Source organism: Gallinula chloropus, assembly GCF_964237585.1.
Source record: "Gallinula chloropus genome assembly, chromosome: 37".
Lineage (NCBI taxonomy): Eukaryota > Metazoa > Chordata > Aves > Gruiformes > Rallidae > Gallinula > Gallinula chloropus.
In genome coordinates, this window is record NC_140122.1 from 164475 (window position 1) to 186921 (window position 22447).

Consider the following 22447-nt stretch of genomic DNA (forward strand, 5'->3'; position numbering starts at 1 on the left):
CACCCCCATCCCCACCCCTCCCCCCCCCCCCCAAAAAACAAGGTGTGGCCCCTCCCCCCCCCACCCCTCCCCCACCCCCCTGCGGCGCTTTATTATTATTATTAATAATAATTATTAATTATTATTCAGGGGGGTGGTAGGAAGTTGGGGGAGGGGGGGCTGGGGGGAGCACCCCTGGTTTTGGGGGGGGGGGGCTTCCCTGGTTTTGGGGTGCACCCTCTTATTGGGGGGGGCTCCCCTGGTTTTGGGGGCTCCCTCTTATTGGGGGGGGCTTCCCTGGTTTGGGGGGCACCCCTGGTTTTGGGGTGCACCCTCTTATTGGGGGGGCTCCCCTGGTTTGGGGGGGCTCCCTCTTATTGGGGGGCACCCCTGGTTTGGGGGGGCTCCCTCTTATTGGGGGGGCACCCCTGGTTTGGGGGGGCTCCCTCTTATTGGGGGGGCTCCCCTGGTTTTGGGGCTTCCTCTTATTGGGGGGGCTCCCTCTTATTGGGGGGCTCCCCTGGTTTTGGGGGCTCCCTCTTATTGGGGGGGGCTTCCCTCGTTTGGGGGGCACCCCTGGTTTTGGGGTGCACCCTCTTATTGGGGGGGCTCCCCTGGTTTGGGGGGGCTCCCTCTTATTGGGGGGCACCCCTGGTTTGGGGGGGCTCCCTCTTATTGGGGGGGCTCCCTTGGTTTTGGGGGCTCCCTCTTATTGGGGGGGCACCCCTGGTTTGGGGGGGCACCCTGTTATTGGGGGGGTCTCCCCTGGTTTTGGGGGGGTCCCTCTAGGGTTTGGGGGTCCCTAGAGGGGATCTGTAGGGTTTGGGGGGTCCCTATAGTTTGCCCACCCCCCCCCCCCAGCCCCTCAGTGCCCCAACCGGGCAGCTTTCCATCCAGAATGGGAGGAACTGGGGGCAACTGGGAGCACTGGGGTGTCAAGGGCAGTGAGGCAGCTGGGGGCAACTGGAGGCAACTGGGAGCACTGGGGTGTGGGGACATTGAGGGTAGTGGGACAACTGGGAGGAACTGGGGGCACTGGAGACACCTAGGTGCAACTGGGAGCACTGGGGTGTGGGGCCATTGAAGGCACTGGAGGCAACTGGGAGCACTGGGGTGTGGGGGACATTGAAGGCACTGGAGGCAACTGGGAGCACTGGGGTGTGGGGGACATTGAAGGCACTGGAGGCAACTGGGAGCACTGGGGTGTGGGGCCATTGAAGGCACTGGAGGCAACTGGGAGCACTGGGGTGTGGGGGACATTGAGGGTAGTGGGGCAACTGGGAGGAACTGGGGGCACTGGAGACACCTAGGTGCAACTGGGAGCACTGGAGTGTAGGGACATTGAGGGCAGTGGGGCAACTGGGAGGCACTGGAGGCAACTGGGAGCACCGGGGCATCAAGGACATTAAGGTAACTGGGAGGAACTGGGCCCCTGGGGACAACTGGGGGCACTGGAGACACCTAGGGGCAACTGGGAGCACTGGGGTGTGGGGACATTGAGGGCAGTGGGGCAACTGGGAGGAACTGGGTGCACTGGAGACACCGGGAAGAACTGGGAGCACTCGGGCATTGAGGACATGAAGGGCACTGGGAGCACTGGGGACAACTGGGAGTGTTGGGATGGTGAGCCTCTGAGGGCAACTGGGAGGAACTGGGACCAGTGGCTCGTGGGGCATACTGGGAGGAGGGGACTGGGAGTGTTGGGCCAGGAAGCTTTTGGGGGCAAACTGGGAGTTGCTGGAGGCTACTGGGAGCGTTGGGGGCTAACTGGGAGTAACTGGGGGCACAACTCCCCACCCACCGAATCTCGGCCTCCCTGCCCCCCCCCCCCAGGTTAATTAGCACCAACTAATTAACCACCGTGAGGACTTGGCCTGGAGCTCAATTAACACCCGAGCTCATTAAGGGACCTCCTGAATAAGCCCGAAGCTGATTGGCTGAGGAGCCACCCAGGGCAAGTCTGGACCATCCAGGGGCAGCTGAGTCAGCCCAGCCCAGCCCAGTTCAGCCCCAGTGACTGGGTTAGGGTTAAACTGGGATTTCCAGAGAACTGGGTGGACTGGTTTCCAACCAGTTCCCTCCTGGAACTGGGAGGTTCCAGAAGGTCTTCTGGGGTTGGGACTGGAAGGAACTGGGAGGGTCTGGGGGGTCCGTGGGGGGGTCCATGTGTCCCCCCCCCCCAAGGCTTGAGCTTGGGACTGTGGTGGGGGAGGAAGAGGAGGATGGGAGGAGGAAGATGAGGATGGGAGGAGGAGGAGGAGGAGGAAGGCTTGAAAGACCCAGAGGAGACATGGAGGACTTGGGGGGGTTGGGGGCTTCTTGGGGGGTGCGTTGAGTGTCCAATGAGGAGCCGCGGTGTCGGGGTCCTGCTGGAGGGACGGGGGGGGGGTCTTGGGGGTCCCTCATGACCAACTTCTCCAGCTCCAGCCGTGAGGAGCCGCGTTCTGGGGGCCAGACCCCCCCTGGGACCCCTCTGGGACCCCCCTGAGGTGGGTCCTGGTGCCCCTCAACCCCCCTCACCCACCCCCAGGTCCCCCTGCCCACCAAGGGGATGTGTTTTGGGGGGTCCAACCCCCCCTGAGACCCATCCTGGTGCCCACCAAGGGGGTCCAACCCAGGTCCCCCTGCCCACCAAGGGGACGTGTTTTGGGGTCCAACCCCCCCCGAGACCCGTCCTGGTGCCCACCAAGGGGGCGTGTTTTGGGGGGTGACCCCCTGAGGTGGGTCCTGGTGCCCCTCAATCTCCTTCTCCCACCCCCAGGTCCCCCTGCCCACCAAGGGGACACGTTTTGGGGGGGTGACCCCCTGAGGTGGGTCCTGGTGCCCCTCAACCCCCTTCACCCACCCCCAGGTCCCCCTGCCCACCAAGGGGACGTGTTTTGGGGTCCAACCTCCCTGAGGTGGGTCCTGGTGCCCCTCAACCACCTTCACCCACCCCCAGGCCCCTCTGCCCACCAAGGGGACGTGTTTTGGGGGGTCCAACCCCCCTGAGAGACCCATCCTGGTGCCCCCCAACCCCCTCCACCCACCCCCAGGCCCCCCTGCCCACCAAGGACCCCCACCACACTCTTCCTCCCACCATCCCTCCACCTTCCCACCCATCCTCATCCTCATCCCACCCTCCACCTTCCCACCCCAACCTGAGGTGCCCCCCTCGCCCCCCACCCCCAGGGCCCCCTGCCAGGCCGTTTCCTTGGCGGAAGGTGCCGGAACCTGGCCGGGATTAGAGGGGGAAGGCGGAGGAAGCCGCTTCCTCCTCCGGCTGGGGATAAAAACCCGGCGCTGGCAGGAGGAAGAGGACGACGCGCCCGCGGCCCCGGCGCCTCAGCACCCTCCCCACGGCACCTCCCACCCCCCACCCCACCCCCCACGGTAGGAAAACGGGTCCTTGGGGTGGGGGGTTGGGGTTGGGGTTGGGAGGTGACACCTGTTGGGTGGGGGAGGGGGGGGGTCAGGGGTTTGGGGTGGGGGTCAGGGCGGCTCCTTGTCTTCCCTCCTTCCTCACGGCCCTTCCCTCTCCCTCCCTCCCTCCCTCCCTCTGGGCTTTCTTGTTCTCCCTTCCCCCTTCCTCATCTTCCTCTCCACTTCCCGTCCTCTCTCCCCCTTCCCCTACCCCTTCCTCATCTTCCTCTGCCCTTTCCCATCCCCTTCCCCCTTCCCATCCCTTTCCCCCTTCCCTTCCCTTTCCCCCTTCCTCATCTTCCTCCTCCCTTTCCCATCCCCTCTTCCCCCTTACCCTCTCCTTTTTTCCTTCCCCCTCCCCCCTTCCTCATCTTCCTTCCCCCTTCCCATCCTCCCTGCCCCCTTCCCATCCTTCCTCACCATTTCCACCACCTTTTCCTGTCCTTCCTTCCCCCTTTCCTGTCCTTCCTACCCCTTCCCCCTTCTCTCATCCTCCCTTCCCCTTCCCTGTCCCCTTTTCCTTTTCCCTTCCTCCCCCCTTCCCTGTCCTCCTCCCCCCCACTTCCCTGTCCTCTCCTCTTCCTCATTTCCCTTCCCATCCTCCCTTCCCCATCCTCCTCCCCCTTTCCCATCCCCCTTCCCATCCCCTTTTCCTTTTCCCTTTCCCCTTCCTCATCTTCCTCCCCCTTTCCCATCCTTCCCTCCCCCCCTTTTCTGTCATCCTCCCCCCTTTCCCACACTTCCTTCCTCTTCCTCCTTTCCCCCCTTCCTCCCCATCCTCATTTACCTCCCGTCCCCACACCCCATGTCCCCAGAGTTCCACATCCCCACCCGTGACACCCCCACCCCACGGACCACCCACCCTCACCCCCCTCGCTGTCTCCCCGTAGCTTCCGGCCCTCCGGTATGAAGGTCCTGCTGGTGATGCTCCTGGCGCTGGTGGCCACAGGTAGGAGACCCCACGGGACCCCCGTGCCCACCCATGGGGACCCCCGTGCCCACCCATGGGGAACCCCCCCACACCCACCTTGGTGGCCCCTGTCGTCCACCTGGGTGACCCACGATCACCCACGAGACTCCTCAGGTCAACCTTGGGTGCTTCACATCTACCCCTCTCCTCCCCCAAAGACCCCCAGCCCCCACCTCCACCTGTGGGACCCCAAAACCTACCGTGGGGTGACCCGTGTCTCCTTGTGTCCACCCCACAGGCCCCACATCCACCCTGGGGATGGGACCTCCCTCCATTCACCCCAGGGACCTCCATCTGCCCCACGTGTGTCCCCCTGTCCACCCCAAAGACACCCCCCCCCCCACCACAGCCAAGCTGGGCCACCCTCCTCCTCCTTGTCCCCACCTCAGGGGACGTGGGGATGGAGCCACCAGACGTCCCAGCCCACCACCCACGTCCTGGCGGTCGGGGACATCAAGAGAAGGTTCCGGACCACCCCTTGTCCCTTGTGCCATGTCCCTTTTGTCCCCACAGCTTCGAGGAACGTCCTGTGGGTGATCGAGGGGACCTCCTGCGACCTGCCCTGGCAGGCTGCCCTCTTCAAGGGCGAGAAGTTCATCTGCGGGGGGACGCTGGTGGACAAGAACTGGGTGCTGACCGCTGCCCACTGCCACGTCCCGGGGTAGGAGGCTGCTGGGGCAGGGGGTGCCCGGTGGGGTTGGGTGTGGATGGGCTGGAACCCACCCAAAATAGGTGCCGGGTGGCACCTGGGTGTGGGGGGGTGGGGGGTGTTACTTTCCAGCCAGTCAGGTTGGGAGGGTTGATGGTGTCTCGGTGGGCTTCACCACCTGGTTGGGACCATGGACCCGGATTCATGTGGGTCCCTGTGGCCCCTCCCCATGTCCAACACGGACCCCCTCCCCCTGTCGCGCCACCAACCTTGGGCTCCATCAGCTTCATCAGCGTGGAGCTGGGAGGCCGAAGGCACAAGGACTCAGGGGACACCAAGCAGCAGCGCTACTCCTCCAAGGTCTTCAGGTACCCCCACTACAATGAGACCAACAAGGACGGTGACCTGATGCTCATCAAGTTCCTCCTGCCCGTCCACATCAACAAGCAGGTGAAGCCGCTGCCCTTGGCCACCCGCTGCCCCGTGCCCGGCAAGACCTGCCAGATCTCGGGTTGGGGGTCCACCACCAGCCCTGAAGGTATGAAACGGTTCACCTGGGGACCCCTCCCCCCCAAGATGTGTGTCCTGTTCCCCAGAAGTTCCCCTCCCAAAGTCCCCTTTGGTCCTACTCGAGGGGAACCCAGGGATTCAGGACACCAGGAAGCCTTGGAGATCCCACCAACAAGATGGGGGGGGGTGGGATGAACTCCAAGGCGAAGGGGATGAGGTATCCAAGCTGAGTCACTTGGTCTGTGTCCCATGGGTGACCTCCTGCCCTCCACCACCCGCAGTCACCTTCCCTGAGGACCTCCACTGCACCAAGGTCACCATTGTCTCCGAGGAGGAGTGTCGGCGCATCTACCCGGACTCCATCACCCCCAACATGGTGTGCGCGGGCGAGTCCCGCAGTCGGGCTGACTCCTGCCAGGTAGGTGGACATTGGAGGACCCCTGGATGGGAATGAAACCCCTTCCAAGAGTTGGGGGGACCCCCTGGATGAGATCCCTTCCGAAAGTTGGGGGGGGGGGGAACCCTTGGATGAGATTCCCGTGAGGGAGAGTTTACAGGCTGAGAACGGGCACAACTCGCTCCAGAGGACACTGTGGTGGGATTTGGTGGGTGGAGGTGCCAGGTCAACCCTGGAATGGCCCCGAATTTGAGGTGTTTCTGGGTCATGAGCCCCAGAACCTCACGCGTTCTCGTTCTTACCTCATCAGGGTGATTCTGGGGGACCCCTCATGTGCGACGGGCGGCTCCAGGGTATCGTATCTTGGGGTCCGGGCATCTGCGGGGACCCCAAAAAACCCGGCGTCTACGTCAACCTCTGCAAATACACCCGATGGCTCCAGGACACCATGAGAAGGAATTGACCCCCCCAACCCAAAGCCATCCCCAGCCCGGAAGGCCACGGGATGGACCCTCCCCCCCCCCAACAGCGCCTCCTCTTCCTCCCTGATGAAGGTCCCCCAGAGCCGGCAGGTCCGAGCGCTGGAGCACACGCCCTTGCAGGTGGGGCAGGGGTTGACCTCTGGGTCATCTCAACCTCTGGTTGAGATGTTGATGAATAAAGGTGGTTTTTTGACGTGGCTTTTCACCACGTCGCCATTGGATGGAACGCGGGTCAAGGTGTCCTGAGTTGCCCCAGACCTCAAAGGGGGAGGTGAAAACTCAACTCACCGTCCTGGGGAGCAGATCTGGCAGCCCAACCGTGGGGTAGAGCGATTGGGAGTTAGACCTGGTGACCCCACTGCAGGTAGACCTGGTGGCCCTACTGCGGGTAGACCTGATGACCCTATTGGGGTAGACCTGGTGACCCTACTGCAGGTAGATGTAGTGACCCTACTGAGGTAGACCTGGTGACCCTGCTGGGGTAGACCTGGTGACCCCACTGTCTTGGCTGGTTCGGGAGTCACCCCTGGGCCCTTTGCACCACCACGGGGTAGGATGGAGGGGTCAAAATCCATCTCGATGTCCCCTCAAAAGAACAACAAGCCCTTGTGATGCCCCAGGGCCAGAGCTTCCCTCTTGACGCCTCCATCCCAGGTCCATGGGTCAACGTCTGACCAGGGGAGAACTTCCCATCCCCAGAGGGGAAAAAAATTTCCCCATGACTCAGCGGGAGCAGAAGGGGCCAAATTTCCCCACCTGGGGTAACTTGGCAGCAGATCAGGATGGTTTTACCTCCCCAGAGGGGATCATCCACCCAACGCTGGTTGGTGAGCAAGAAGAAATCACCCACTGGAGGCCAAATTTCATGGGGAGGTGTGGGGTGGATGGTGGGGGCAGGGGGTTCCCCTCCGTGGGATCATCACGGACCTGTTTTGGTTGGTTGGGGAGTGGGATGGAGAGCGGTTCCAGCCTGGCTTCACCATGAGGTGGTCTACAGGAGGGGGTTGGTGGGTCTCCAAAGCACCTCGATGCTTTGAGAGGGGAACTGGCAAGGTCACGCCATCACGTGTCGTCCCCCGTGGCGCGACAGGGCAGGGAGCGACGCGCCGGTGGCCTTGCGCAAGGTGTCACCCTCCCTCTTCCCCCACGTGTCCGAGGCCCGGTGTGTTGGAGGGTGTGGGCCCTGTCTGGCCGCTGCGGTGGGGAAAGAGGATTTGGTCCAGGTCCAAATCCCCAGGGAGGTGGAGAAGGGATTGCTTGTGGCTGCTGGGGCCAACAGTGGCCGCTGGAGACTTCCAGCTCTCACCCAGCCTTTCAGTGAGGAGGCTCAACCACCTTTCGGCATCCCTCGAAGGAGGTTTGGCTTGGAAGGGTCCTTGGTGGTTTGGTGGGCTGCTTACCTGGGTTCCAGCGCAGGCAGCTTCAGCTTGTCCATCATCTGTGGTCAAGGTGCCTACTGGGATCTCATCAATGTGTCCCTGGGACTCTGGTTAGGGTGTCCTTGGGGCTCTGGTCAGGGTGTCCATGGAGATCTGGTCAGGGTGTCCATGGGGGGACCTTCAACACGCTGATGAAGGCGCAGTCAGGCACCCGCTGAGATCCACCTAACGTGTCTCTGGAGGCCTGACAAGGTCTCCTCGTGCCCATGGAGGGTTGGTCATCACATTGCTGGGGTCTGCACGAGGCGGTGGGAGCCCCTGGGGTGAAGCCAAGACGTTCGCGGTGGCGTAGGTGGCACCGCCAGCTCCATGGGGTCCAGGAGGTCACCGCGTCCATGGAGGTAGCGTTGACCCCACGCCAGGAACAGCTGGAGCGTGGCCACTGCCAAGGAACCCGGCACCGTTGGCACCCACCACCACCCCCCTGTGTCACCCATGTCCCCTGAGCCACCCCCTGTGTCACCCAGGGCGCCGCCACCCGTGGTGCTGCCAGCCCGTGCGTCACCCAGGGCCACCCCCCCCAGGGTCACCTGGGGCACTGCCACCCCCTTGTGTCACCCAGGGCACAGCCACCCACAGTGCTGCCACCCCCGTGTGTCAACCAGGGCCACCTACCACGTCACTTGGGGCACTGCCACCTCTTGTGTCACCCAGGGCCACCCTGGACCCAGGGCTCCCAGGGCTGTGAGGACATCTGGGAGGGGTTGGGGGGTGGTGGTGGCGTGTCCCCTCCCTACCACTGCAAATGGTGGAGGGGAGAGGGGAGGGGGACGAGCAGGAGGTCCTGGGTGGCCCTGGCAGTGGGTGGCAGGCCCAGGCTGGCTCTGCCTAAGCCCGCAGGGTAATTGGGTAATTAGCACTTAATTACGCCCTGAGAAGGGAGCTGAGGAACTGGGAGAACTGGTTGGACCCAACCCCAGCCCCCAGCGCTGCACTGATGATGTCATCACACACCCCCCCCCCTCCTTCTCCATCTCGTTCTCCAGGGGGGTCTGGGGCCCCTCATGGGTTCCTCTGTCCCTCCCCAAGATCTCTGTTCCCCTTGGGAGACCCCCTGTGTCACCTTGTGATGTCCCCTCCTCCCTTCATGTCCCCCAGGGGATCAGGGATCCTCAGGGATCCTCAGGGATCGGATCTCTCTGGACCTTCACAGCCAAGGACGTCTACAGAGCAGATCCCCATGGGTGGGATCTCTGTGGGTGGGATCTCTGTGGGTGGGATCTCTGTGGACCAGCTCTCTGTGGCTGTAGGGAGATGGGGGTCCCCAAGGGTGGGCTCCTCACGCTTTGGAGCCCTGCAGAGTTGATCTCCATGGTCTGGGATCACCGTGTCCCACCCCTTCATGGGTGGCACCTCCCTGGATACCAGTGGGTGAGATCTCTGCCCATCACACCTCTCCACCAGGATCACCATGGCCCGAGTGCTCCCTGGGTGGGATCCCCATGGACGAGCTCCCCAAGTGCTCCCTGGGTGGGATCCCCATGGATGAGCTCCCCACAGATGATCCCTGCAGCCGACCCCTCCACGGATAAGACCTCCACTGGTGGGATCCTTCTAGATGAGACCAACATGGACCAGGCCTCCAGCAGTGGGGTTTCCACAGCCCAGCTCTCCACGAGCAGGTTCTTAGTGGGCCAGATGTCCCTGGTCTGAGATCCTGGTGGGCTGATCTTCGTGCACTGAGCCTCCACAGGGAGGAGGTGGCCGTGGGTTAACCCAGGGGATTGGATCTCCACCGACCAGACCTCCACAGGCTGGGATCTGCAGGGAACGGCGTCCCGGTGAGATCTCCAGGTCTCCACAGAGGGCTGCCCAAAACCCACAACCTGGGCTTCCCCAAGGCCACAACCTCCTCGCTGAGGATCCCCACAAACCAAATCTCCACGGGGACAGCTGCCCTTCCAGGAGCTCCAGCTTCACCTCCAGGTTCAGGACCAAACCCAGCCCCAGGCTTCCTCTTGCCACCAGCAGAGAGCGAGATCAGCATCTCCAACCCGTGATTCATCCCAACCCCGGCCTTTCCTTTCGTCAGGACTCAGCTCCCCGGGTTCTTCTCCACCCTTAATTGCTCGTCAAGCTGTTAATTGCCTTGAGCTGCTCCCGATTTTGTCTCCTCTCCTGGCCCTGCTGGAGAAGGGGCCCGTTGAAGAGGCACAGAGGTGCCTTCAAACCACCCCCTGAAGCTCCTGCACCCGTGTTGCAGCTTGAGTCCCACCAGCATCGAGGATGGTTGGACCCATCGTGGCTTTAGGGGACCCATCGGTGCCACAGGGCACGCCAGAGCTGAAAGGAGGTTCCCCCAGGGGAGGAGAACCATCGGTGAAGATGGCTTGAGCCTCCTGGAAGGACGAGCCAGGGGCCCGGCGATCGCCCCTGAGCTCAGCAGGAGTTTGGGGCCACCCGCCCCATCCACCCAGCACCCGTCCCACACCCCAACACGCACATGACACCCACTCTGGGAAGGACTGGGAGACGTTGGGGGTCCTTCAACTGCTGCCACCACCCCAGGAGGAGAGGGTGGGGTGACGCTGGTTGCACCTAGGTCACCCTCTCTGGGCATGGAGGGTGGTGACCTCCCACCTCGGAGACCTCCCAAGCCCCTGTGTCGCTGGGGGACGGGGGGAGGTGACACCCCTCCAGGGTTGGGGGTTGAAGGGGGGGGGGGTGACAAGTGGCACCTCCATCCCCGGTGTCCCCTTGACTCACCAGAAGCGACTCGCAGGGCTCAGCTGGGTTGGCAGCGGGACGTGGCCTCGCCCATCGCTCACCCACGTCCGCGGTGTGACTCACCGGGGACGTGCCACCGGCGCCGGGCGCCAAGGGAAGGTGGCACGTAGGTCCCTGGGGACCTCCGCTCCGGTGACGTCCTCCAGGGGCGAGCGTCTTACCCCCCCAAATGTGAGGGTCACTCCTGGGAGGTGGCATCTCAACCAGCGTCCCTCGCTGGGATGGAGGGATGGAGGGAGGGATGGAGGGAGGGATGGAGGGATGGATGGACAGCTAACTGCAGAGATGGATGGAGGAATGGTTCAATGGACAGACGGACAGATGGACGGACGGATAGGAGGATAGATGGACAGACAGCTCTCCATCTCACTGGAAAGACAGTCGGACAGACAGAGGGACAGCTATCTAGGTGGACGGCCAGATGGACAGAGGTGGGTACGGACATGGAGGTGAAGGGACAGAGGCAGGAGCCGGCAGGTTGGCTGCTCGCAGAGGGACAGACAGACGGGCTGATGGGCAACGAGATGGAGAGGTAAATGGATGGACAGGCGGACAGGGAAAGGACGCAGGGATGGATGGGACAGGGAGACGGACGGAGAGGCTGACAGACAGGCGTGCTGTCAGATGGACAGAGCTAGGGATGGACGGACAGGTGGACGGATGGATGGATGGATGGATGGATGGATGGATGGATGGATGGATGGATGGATGGATGGATGGATGGATGGAGGGAGGGATGGAGGGAGGGATGCCCAGGCGGACAGACTCATATTGGATGGACAGAAAGGGAGATGGATGGGGGACAGACAGACAGACCTAGAGGAGTTGGATCCCCAGAAGAGCAGTTGGACAGATGGATGGATGGATGGATGGATGGATGGATGGATGGAGGGAGGGAGGGAGGGAGGGAGGGAGGGAGGGAGGGATGGAGTGACGGACAGGCAGGTGGGAGGCTGGACAGACAGATGAGCAGCCAGACACCCAGACAGACTCACAATTAGACAGACAGACAGGATGGGCAGCAGACAGCACTCAGGGTCTGACTCAGCACCCCGACACCCCCATCAAGCCTCGGGGGGGGGGTGTGTGGAGCAGTAGGAAGGGATGCCCCCCCCATTTGATCCCCCTACTCAACCAGGACACGTGAAGGGGGGGGGTTGAACCACCCAGTTCCCCCCCCCATCTGGGCTTCAACTTCAATTTTGGGGTGGGGTGGGGTGGGGTGGGGAAGGGAGGGGCGAGGACACCCCGTGTCCAGGGCGGCTCTGAGGACGGACGGACGGACGGACCGGGAGGATCGGGCGTTTCCCTCGTGCCCAGGAACCCGTCGGTGTTTCCTCCAGGACATCAAAGCCGTAATCACCTCCCGGGGCCGGGGAGACACCCACGGGCCACGCTCGGCCCGCTGCCGCGGCGGGACCCAACCGCTCTTGACTCACCTTGGCGGAGACACGGCCTACTTTCCACCCCGGGTATAAATATACCCCAGCCAACGGCTTTCGGCTTCCCGACGCTCCGAGCCGGCCCCGTCCTTCTCCTCTGGCAGGTGAGTCCATCCTCCCCCCTACCCCGTTGGCCCCAGGAAGGAAGACATCCCCCCCTGGGAGGGAGGGAGGGAGGGAGGGAGGGATGGATGGATGGATGGATGGATGGATGGATGGATGGATGGATGGATGGATGGATGGATGGATGGACAGACGGATGCTGCGGGGGTGGCGTGGGAAGCAGGTGTCTCCATCTCTGCGTGGATGGCTGCCACGGGTGGGAGCCGCCCATCCCCACGTGCTCAGCTGGGTTTTGGGGTGGGTTTGGTGGGAAGACCCTCTGGAGTGTCCCGGTTTAGCTGGGATCTCCTGGGTTTCGTGGAGGTCAGGAGGGGGGAGGTGGTCCTTCCTGAGCTCCCACGGGTGGGCTTGGTGCCACCGGAGAGCTGAGCTCAACCAAACCAAAGTGGAGAGGAGGGTGCAAGCTCACCCCCCAAGGGTGGTGTCTAAGGGTGAAACATCACCACCCAGCCACATCACCTTCATCCCACATCACCTCCATCCCACGTCACCTCCATCCCACGTCACCTCCATCCCACGTCACCTTCATCCCATGTCACCTCCATCCCACCTGGGAGGCCAACACCCCCCCTCCCCCAACCAAGGACCTTCCCCGCAGCCCCCAGCGTTGCTCTCCCAGGGCTGATCCCCTCACTTGGTTTCTCTCCATCCAGGAATGGCTCATGATGGCCACGGGTCCTTCAGCTTCATCCCCATCCTCATCCTGGCGGGCGGGTTGCTGCTGACCGCCCCGCCGCCTGCCCGTGCTCAGGCGAAGGGCAACGGAGGCAACGAGCGTAAGTCACAGCGGTGGCCAAGGAGGTGGGAGAGGTGTCCCACGGGATGGGATGAGGAGCTGAGGAGATGCCTCCTCTTGGCTCACGGGGATTTGGCCGGTGGGAAGGTTTGGGCAAGGCCCTGCGGGTTTCGAAACGTGTTTTGGTTTCCAGCTGAGATAAAGGAACCCCCCCTGTGAGCTGGAGAAATGAGCCCAAAAGGAGACACAAGGCGGGGAATTTTGGCATCCCCTTGGAGGTGGTGGTGGTGGTGGGGTCTCCAGGACATCTTCTGCCCTTCCTCTGGAAGTTCCTACAGGGATTTCTGTCCCGGGTGCAGACACCTCACCCGGGGTGAGGGAAGGGAAGCAGAGGCTTCATCCCCATGGGAACGGTCCCTTCCTTTCTCCTGGCCTCCAAAAGGATCTTCTGCTAGAGGACAACCCAATGGAGGAAGAGGAGCCCCCCTGACTGGCTGATTGTTGGGTGCAAAGTCCTTGGATCTGACCCCCCTACACACACCCACCCCCCATCTTGGCGCTTCTTAACCCAAACCTGCGACCCCGGAGCTGAATCCCAAACACCCAGGTCCTGGGTGGCTGGATAAGTGTCCCAGTGACCTTCCAGGAACTGTTTTCTGGTGGGCAGGAGGTACCATCAGCTTGGCAGGAGGCAGCTGGTTACCCGCAGCCTCTGGAAATCCAGGAGATGGATCCAACCTCCCTGACCCATCATCTCCCGTCGCTCCATCGCCCTTGACCGATTGATGGGAGGTTGGGGAAGCTGCTGAGGTGCCTCCAGGGAGTTCCATGGGATCTAAACCCGTTGGCTGGTCGCTAGAGACTCTTGGGTGACCTTTGGGGCCACCAGGGATGCTTCCCCGATGAGCCCTGGCGGGAGGATTGGTTCCCACCCTTCGGCTTTGGCAGCGCTGCCGGGACCGGCCAGTGGTACATTCCAGGCGGTTTGAAATTCGGGCGTCTCCCATCGCCACCCCGTCACCGGGCTGTAATCCCCACCAGCACAAACCAGTCCCACTGGTAAATTCCAATGTCCCAACCTGTGGTGGGAAAGGCAATCGTCGCAGGAGCCGTGGACCGAAGCCACCGCACGTTGGGATGGATGCAGGGCTCCAGCAAGGTGGCCAACAGCTCTTCCCAACCCCCACCCTTCCCAAAACATCTGGAATGCCCCAAAACACTGAGTGGAGGACCCCTGAGGACAGCTCGGGGAACAAGGACTTGATATCTTCCACTTGAAAGACCTGCTGGATGGTTTTTTGGGGTGGGAGGGAGGTGTTTTTCCTGGAGAGAAGAAGAAAAACCCTCCTGATTCTCCTTTTTCCTCCCTTTTCTCTTCTCTCCTCCCACTGGGACACAACCCAGCATCAAGGGTCAGAGGTGCCACCTGAGGTTTGGCTGGATGGAGCTGAAGGTGGAGGCTGGGAGGGACGCTGGGAGCACGTGGCAAAGCTTTGGATTCCCTCTTGTGTGGACACCCCGACAAGGGAGGAGGGGGAGGCCCCTTGTCTTGTGCCTGAGGGTGGCTTGGGGTGAGGTTGGGCCTTCAGAAGGCTCCTTCCAACGTCCCCACCTTGGGCAGCCCCAGCAGGCACCCACCAGCCGCAGCCACCGAAAGCCAAGGCAGATGCCTCCAGGTTTGGGAGAACCATGGCAGTAGTAGGGGGGCTTCAACCAGTGAGACCCCCCCACCCCACAACCCAAGCTGATGACCTCTTTCTCCTCAATCAACCTGATGGGACCAAGACCCCCTCAACAACTCCAGCAGGATCCACGTTCCTGAGGGTGTTTTCCCCCTGGGTCAGGGCTTCTCCTGCTGGGGTTGACGCAACCATCTCCAAGGCCAAGCCTTAACAACCTCCCCGTGAGCCATCCAGGGGGCAGGAGGCTCTTTGAGCTGGTCCTACCAGCTCCCTCACCAGCTGAAGACCAGGGAATCAGCTCTTTTCGGGGTGCGTCACCTCCGTCTCCAATCTTGGGCTGGGAGGGATCTCCAGTGGTGGGACCGACGCCCCTCCCAGAGGCCCCTGGCCGAACCAGGGGAGATAAGAAGTGGCTGCTGGTGACTTCCTGATAACAACACCATTTCCAGGACAACTCGTGCAGCCCAACCCCCAGGGACAGGTCGCCTTCTTGGGAGGTCCCACCCCCCAGTTAGATAACTGGGATGGGTGGTCCATGGTGGGGTTAGGAGCACCAGGAGGAAATCAGCTCTTCAAGGGGCGGTTGGAGTTCAACTGGTCCAACATCATCTGGGTCCCATCAGAATTAAGTCGTTCATTCAACCCCCTCGCTGAATTAATTAACCCCCTTCGTTAGTTTTAGGTCTTCAAGGTGGGTTTGGATGTTTCGGGGGGGGGGGGGGGGTCTGAGGCTGAACGACTGAGACTTTGCCCTCTCCTCTTCCATCTCACCTTCTTCAAGACCCTTTCGATCACCTTTCCACCCCAAAAATGGGTTTTTTTCCCTGGGTGGGGGGCTTCACAGGTGGTTAGCAGCCCCCCACCCCATGATGGTGGTGACCTCTGTGGTCCTCTGTGTTACAGTGCCGGGGGACGAGTCCCGTATCATCGGTGGGAGACCTTGTTCCATCATCCAACGGCCCTTCCAGGTCGCCCTTATCAAGAGGGGTCAGATCCTGTGCGGGGGCAGCTTGATAGGCGCCCAGTGGGTGCTGACGGCCGCCCACTGTAAGCAGGCAGCCAGGTAAGACGGCGTCTCGTGGCCCTTTCCCACCACCAAGGGTGAGGGGTGGGTCTCCAGGGGGGTCGGGGTCTCCAGGGAGCTGGTCCCTGGAGGTGTCAGAGCCCAGATGTTGGCGTGTCCCAAGGATGATGCCTCCAAAGGGTTGTATCCAGAGAGAGATGCTCCAGATGTTGGTATCTCCACAGCCTGTTGCCTCCAGATGTGAACATCTCCAGATGTTGGGGGTCCAGAAGTGGGACCTCCAGAGTTTGGTAGCTCCAGAGGTCCGTGTACCCAGATATTTGCACCCCAGATGTTACCTCCAGAGCTCTGGTGTCCCTACGGCTCCAGAGGTCGATGTGGGGCATCTCCAGATGTTGATGTCTGGGTGCTGGTACATCTGGAGGGCAACTGAGGCAGAGTCATCCCCCACGGAGACCGGCGGAGCTGGTGGGTCCTTTAATGGGTGGCAACCTCCACCTAGGAACACCGAAGGAACCCAACTGTGTGTCCCCCTCCCCCCCCAAAACTCACTCTGGGGTCCAGCCAACCCCTTTTTCCAGGTTCCCTCCCACCTCCAGCTTCTCCACAAGGTCCCACGGAGAGGAAGCCGGATCTTTTGGAGGGGGGCTGGGGGGTGGGGTGGGGGTGGGGAGGAATTTAGGGAGAAATTGGGTCAAGGCAACACTGCTGAGGTGTTGGGGGTGAGGAAGATGAGGAGTGGAAGTCAGGAGCCACAGGAGTGCGTTCCCCATGGGGATGGAAGATGCCTCCAGGGTACCAGAGCCACTGAGGAGTTTTGGGAGGTGGATGGTGAATCCTCAAGGAGTCCTTGCCTCCTCTTCCTCCTCCTCTTCCTCCTCCTCTCCTCCTCCTCCTCCTTCTCCTCTCCTCCTCTCCTCCTCTTCCTCCTCTTCTCCTCTCCTCCTCCTCCTCCTCCTCCTCTCCTCCTCCACCTCCTTCTCCTTTCCTCCTCCTCTTCCTCCTCCTCTCCTCCTTCTCTTCCTCCTCCTCTCCTCCTCCTCTTCCTCCCCCTCTCCTCCTCCTCCTCTTCCTCCTCCTCTTCCTCCTCCTCTCCTCCTCCTCCTCCTTCTCCTATCCTCCTCTCCTCCTCCTCCTCTCCTCCTCCTCTCCTCCTCCTTCTCCTCTCCTCCTCTCCTCTTCCTCCTCCTCTCCTCCTCCTCCTCCTCCTCCTCCTCCTCCTCTCCTCCTCCTCTCCTCCTCCTCCTCCCCACCAGGGATAGGGCAGCCCTGCCACCGCGTCACCTCAACTCCACCCGCTGATTGGTTCTTCATGGAGAAGCGTCAAGGTCTCAACCAGCTCCGCGATGGGAGCTCCAGGGGGTCTCCCCTGGGGGACCCACCGCTGACTGGTTGGGGTGAGGGGGGTTTATTCGGGCTCTTCTCCTGGCAGGGACGTCAGCGTGTTGATCGGGACGGACACGTTGCGGGACGGGACGGGGGAAGTCAGGTCCATCGCCAGGTCCATCGTCCACCCGCAGTACAACCCCCGGCGGAACGACAACGACTTCATGCTCCTCAAGCTGGACAGGCCCGTCCAGTTCAGGAGCAGCATCAAGATGGTCAGACTGGCCACCAAGTGTCCCATGGGCGGCATGAGGTGCAGCGTGTCTGGCTGGGGAACCACCAAATCTCCTGGAGGTACCTGGAAGGGGGTGGGATGGGGGGTACTGGTCTGTGATGGAGGCCGGGGTGGAAGGGGGTGGGATGGGGGGGACCTGGAGGTATTGTGTGTGTGTGTCCCCCCCACCTTTAGGGTTGGCTTTCCTTTGTGTTGGACAACCCCTGATGGGCCACCATCTCCATCACACACCTCCCAAAGAACCTTGAGCGAAAGGTGTGATGAAGTCTGCTCAGGCCTCAGCCTTTTAGGAGACCCAACCTTCTCAGGACCCCCAACCTTCTCAGGAGCCCCAATCTTCTCAAGACCCCCAATCTTCTCAGAAGACCCAATCTTAGGAGGCCCAACCTTCTCAGGACCCCCAATCTTCTCAGGACCCCCAATCTTCTCAGGAGCCCCGATCTTCTCAGGACCCCCAACCTTCTCAGAAGGCCCAGTCTTAGGACCCCCAATCTTCTCAGGACCCCCAACCTTCTCAGGAGCCCCAATCTTCTCAGGACCCCCAATCTTCTCAGGACCCCCAACCTTCTCAGAAGGCCCAATCTTAGGACCCCCAATCTTCTCAGGACCCCCAATCTTCTCAGGAGCCCCAATCTTCTCAGGAGGCCCAATCTTAGGACCCCCAATCTTCTCAGGACCCCCAATATTCTCAGGACCCCCAATCTTCTCAGGAGGCCCAATCTGAGGAGGCCCAACCTTCTTAAGAGGCCCAATCTTAGGAGGCCGAATCTTCTCAGGAGGCCAAATCTTCTCAGGAGCCCCAATATTCTCAGAAGGCCCAATCTTAGGACCCCCAACCTTCTCAGGACCCCCAATCTTAGGAGGCCCAACCTTCTCAGAAGGCCCAATCTTAGGACCCCCAATCTTCTCAGGACCCCCAATCTTCTCAGGAGCCCCAACCTTCTCAGAAGGCCCAATCTTAGGACCCCCAATCTTCTCAGGACCCCCAATCTTCTCAGGAGGCCCAATCTTAGGAGGCCCAACCTTCTTAAGAGGCCCAATCTCAGGAGGCCGAATCTTCTCAGGAGGCCAAATCTTCGCAGGAGGCCCAATCTTCTTCCTAGGAGGCCCAACCTCCTCGGGAGGCCCGACCTTCTCACCACCTCCTCTCTCTCCATCCCTCCTCCTCCTGCAGCAAGGCTGCCCAAGGATCTGCAGTGCGCCGCCATCCAAACCTTCGGGCGGAACGAGTGCGCCAGGGCCTACGGCAGCGCCATCACCCCCAACATGTTCTGCGCCGGGGTCCCCCAGGGGGGCATCGACTCCTGCCAGGTACGGGTGGGAGGGGAGGTGACCCCCAAGCCACCTCCCGGGCTGGTTCCTCGGGGAGGGGAGAGTCGTGGAGTGGCTTGGAGTTGGAATGGGAGGTGAGATGAGGTCACACAGGCCTTGGGTTCCTCCCAGCCCGGGAAACCAGGGCTGGAGGGTGATGTGAGGGGTGGGGCGTGAAGGTTTGGGTTCCCACCACCGTCCTGCCCCAGCCGTGGAGCTTGGGGGTGGGTAGGTGGGTCACGCAAGGGTTGGGTTCCTCCACCGTTACCTCCAGCCCAACCCGGAAAGCCAGGGAAGGGCCACAGCACGTGGGTGGGTCAGCCCAAGGTTGGGGTTCCCACCAAGTGGGTGAGTAGGCCAAGGTTGGGGTTCCCAAGAGGATGAGTCAACCCAAGATTGGGGTTCCCACCAACCAAAGGGGTCAGCCCAAGGTTGGGGTTCCCAAGAGGATGAGTTAGCCCAAGGTTGGGGTTCCCACCAACCAAAGGGGTCAACCCAAGGTTGGGGTTCCCAAGAGGATGAGTCAGCCCAAGGTTGGGGTTCTCATCAAGTGGGTGGGTCAACCCAAGGTTGGGGTGGTTCCCACCAAACAAAGGGGTCAACCCAAGGTTGGGGTTCCCACCAAGTGGGTGGGTCAACCTAAGGTTGGGGTTCCCATCAACTGGGTGGGTCAACCCAAGGTTGGGGTTCCCAAGAGGACAGGTCAACCCAAGGTTGGGGTTCCCATCAAGTGGGTGGGTCAACCCAAGGTTGGGGTTCCCACCAACCAAAGGGGTCAACCCAAGCTTTGGGTTCCCAAGAGGACGAGTCAACCCAACGTTGGGGTTCCCACCACCCCCCTTCTCCTCCCCAAGCCACGTTGCTGGGGATGGACCACAGGGAACACCCCACCTCAGGTCCATCATCATCTCCCCCCCCACCCCCACCTCAGCCTCCTCACCCACCCGAGCCCCACCACGGTGTCTTCTCCCCACAGGGTGACTCGGGGGGGCCGTTGGTGTGCAACGGCGTGCTCCAGGGGGTGGTCTCCTGGGGCATGGCCGTCTGCGGGCAGCGGGGGCAACCCGGCGTCTACTCCAACGTCTGTCGTGCCACCCCGTGGATCAGGAGATACGTCAAGGAGGCGTGAGGGCCTCGCCCAGACCACCCGCCGTCTCCACCCCCCCAACCCCAACATCTCCACCCCCCCATCCCACCATCTCATCTCCATCCCCATCCCTCCATCTCCACCCCCACCCCACCATCTCCACCCCCACCCCACCCCACCATCCCCATCCCACCATCTCCACCCCCACCCCACCATCTCCACCCCCACCCCACCATCTCCATCCCCATCCCTCCATCTCCACCCCCACCCCACCCCACCATCCCCATCCCACCATCTCCACCCCCATCCCACCATCCCCATCCCAACATCTCCACCCCCATCCCACCATCTCCACCCCCACCCCACCATCTCCACCCCCCATCCCACCATCTCCACCCCCACCCCACCATCTCCACCCCCCAACCCCAACATCTCCACCCCCACCCCACCACCCCCATCCCACCATCTCCATCCCCATCCCACCATCTCCACCCCCCACCCCATCATCTCCACCCCCCAACCCCATCATCTCCACCCCCACCCCACCATCTCCACCCCCATCCCACCATCTCCATCCCCACCCCACCATCCCCATCCCACCATCCCCATCCCCATCCCACCATCCCCATCCCACCATCCCCATCCCACCATCTCCACCCCATGGTGGGGGGGGAGGGGAGGGAATTTCCCAGGATGCCCCTGGGCCGGGGGCCAATAAAGGACAAGAGCGGAGTCGCAGAGTGGATTTTTGGGGGGAGGGGGGTGTGGGGATACTGGGAGCACTGGGAGGGGGTACTGGTAGGGCAAGGGAGGGGGAATGGAGGTAACAGGATTGGGAGGTATGGGGCACTGGGAAGGGGGTGCTGGGAGCACTGGGATGTGGGAGGGAGTGGGAATGGGAGCACTGGGAGGGGGTACTGGGTGTACTGGGAGGGAGGGGCAGTGGGGATGATGGGGGGGGTGCAGTGGAGTACTGGAAGTAACTGGTTTGTGGAGGAGTGGGAATGGGGTAACTGGGAGCACTGGGAAGCGGGCAGTGGGAGCTGGGGGTGGTAACTGGTTTGGGAGTGACCAGCTGGATCTCCCTCGTTAGCGCTAACGAGCCCCCCCCCCCTTTCCCCCCCCCCCCCCGTTAAGGAGGCAGCATCAAGCCCCCTCCCCCACTGGGGAAAGGGCTTAATTAATGAGCCCAATTAACGGGGCTAATTAATACCCAGCTCCCCCGCCCTGGCTAATTACCCAATTAATTAATTAATGAATTAATTAGCGAAGGCAGCAGCGCTAATTAGGAGCCTTGTTGGACACCAAGGTCACCCTGTGGGGGGGGGACACACACGACACGGTGACACCAGGACGTGGTGGAAGGTCTGGGGAGAGCTCGTTAGGGTTAATTAATATGCTAATTAGCTGCTCCCCTGGACATAGACCTCGGATGGTCACGTGTCCCCGTGGTGGCGTCACGGGGTCCCACCACCCTGTCCCTGTCCTGCCCCCGTCCCCGAACCGGCGCCGCGGCTCCTCCACGGTGACCGCGAGGAGGAGGAGGAGGAGGAGGAGGATGGTGGTGACGAAGATGAAGATGATGATGACAATGATGGAGGAGATGATGAAGATGAAGAAGAAGATGACACTGATGAGCTTGAAGGTGAGGATGAAGGTGATGATGAAGGTGAGGATGAAGATGAGGATGAAGGTGATGATGAAGGTGAGGATGAAGGTGAGGATGAAGATGAGGATGAAGGTGAGGATGAAGGTGAGGATGAAGGTGAGGATGAAGATGGCAATGATGATGATGAGGAGGAAGATGATGATGACGATGATGACGATGAAGATGATGATGATGACAAAGGCAACAATGATGATGGCGAAGATGAAGGTGATGAGGATGAAGATGAGGATGAAGATAAGGATGAAGATGAAGGTGAGGATGAAGATGATGACGAAGATGATGAGGATGAAGATGATGAGGATGAGGATGAAGACGAAGATGAAGATGAGAATGAAGGTGAGGATGAAAATGAGGATGAAGGTGAGGATGAAGATGAAGATGAAGCTGATGATGAAGATGAGGATGATGATGAGGATGAAGGTCAGGATGAAGATGATGATGATGATGAAGATGAAGATGAAGATGAAGATGAAGATGAAGATGAAGATGAAGATGATGATGAAGATGAGGATGAAGATGAGGATGAAGGTGAGGATGAAGATGATGATAATGATGATGATGATGAAGCTGCTGATGACGATGAAGCTGCTGAAGATGATGAAGCTGCTGCTGCTGAAGATGATGAAGCTGATGATGAAGCTGATGATGAAGCTGATGAGGACATGGAGAACCTGCCCAATGACCTCAAGGACCTTCCTCCCCCAGCCTCCATCCTCCTCCTCCTCCCCCCTCTCAACCCTGCCCCATCGTTAAGCAATTAATTCCCTGGTGTTAATTAGGCCCCACCCACTCCAAGTGGGAGGGGCTTTGAGGGGGGAAAGCCACGCCCCCCACCACCCCCACCCCCCGAGGGATTGTAGGTAATATGGGCTGCAGAGAGGAAGGGCACTGGGAGTTACTGGAAGGAACTGGGAAGGGTGTTGGGGTGGACTGGGAAACACTGTGAGGCACTGGGAAGTACTGGGGTAAGGCAGAAGGCACTGGCAGGTGCTGGGAGGCACTGGGATGGCACTGGGAGGCACTGGGAGACACTGGGATGCCCCAGGGAGCACTGGGAAGGCACTGGATGGCACTGGTTTGCACTGGGTGGTTCTGGTTGGCACTGAGAAGGCCCCAGATGGCACTGGTTTGCACTGGTTTACACTGATTGACACTGGGAAGGCACTGGTTGGCACTGGTTGGCACTGATTGGCACTG

The 22447-nt window shown here is 61.3% G+C and overlaps 1 protein-coding gene across 1 annotated transcript; it reads left to right on the plus strand.

Moving 5' to 3' along the window:
• Positions 1-4203: 4203 nt before the first annotated feature.
• LOC311203203 (transmembrane protease serine 9-like) lies at positions 4204-19623 on the plus strand (the record flags this gene model as incomplete). The annotated part of the gene is made up of 14 exons (XM_084277852.1): positions 4204-4330; positions 4865-5012; positions 5285-5538; positions 5792-5928; positions 6218-6369; positions 6437-6509; positions 9329-9475; positions 10538-10661; positions 12045-12101; positions 12774-12896; positions 15442-15601; positions 16995-17242; positions 18358-18494; positions 19471-19623. The coding sequence occupies exons 1-14, from the start codon at positions 4288-4290 to the stop codon at positions 19621-19623; spliced, it is 1956 nt and encodes a 651-aa protein (XP_084133978.1). The 5' UTR covers positions 4204-4287.
• Positions 19624-22447: the final 2824 nt, after the last annotated feature.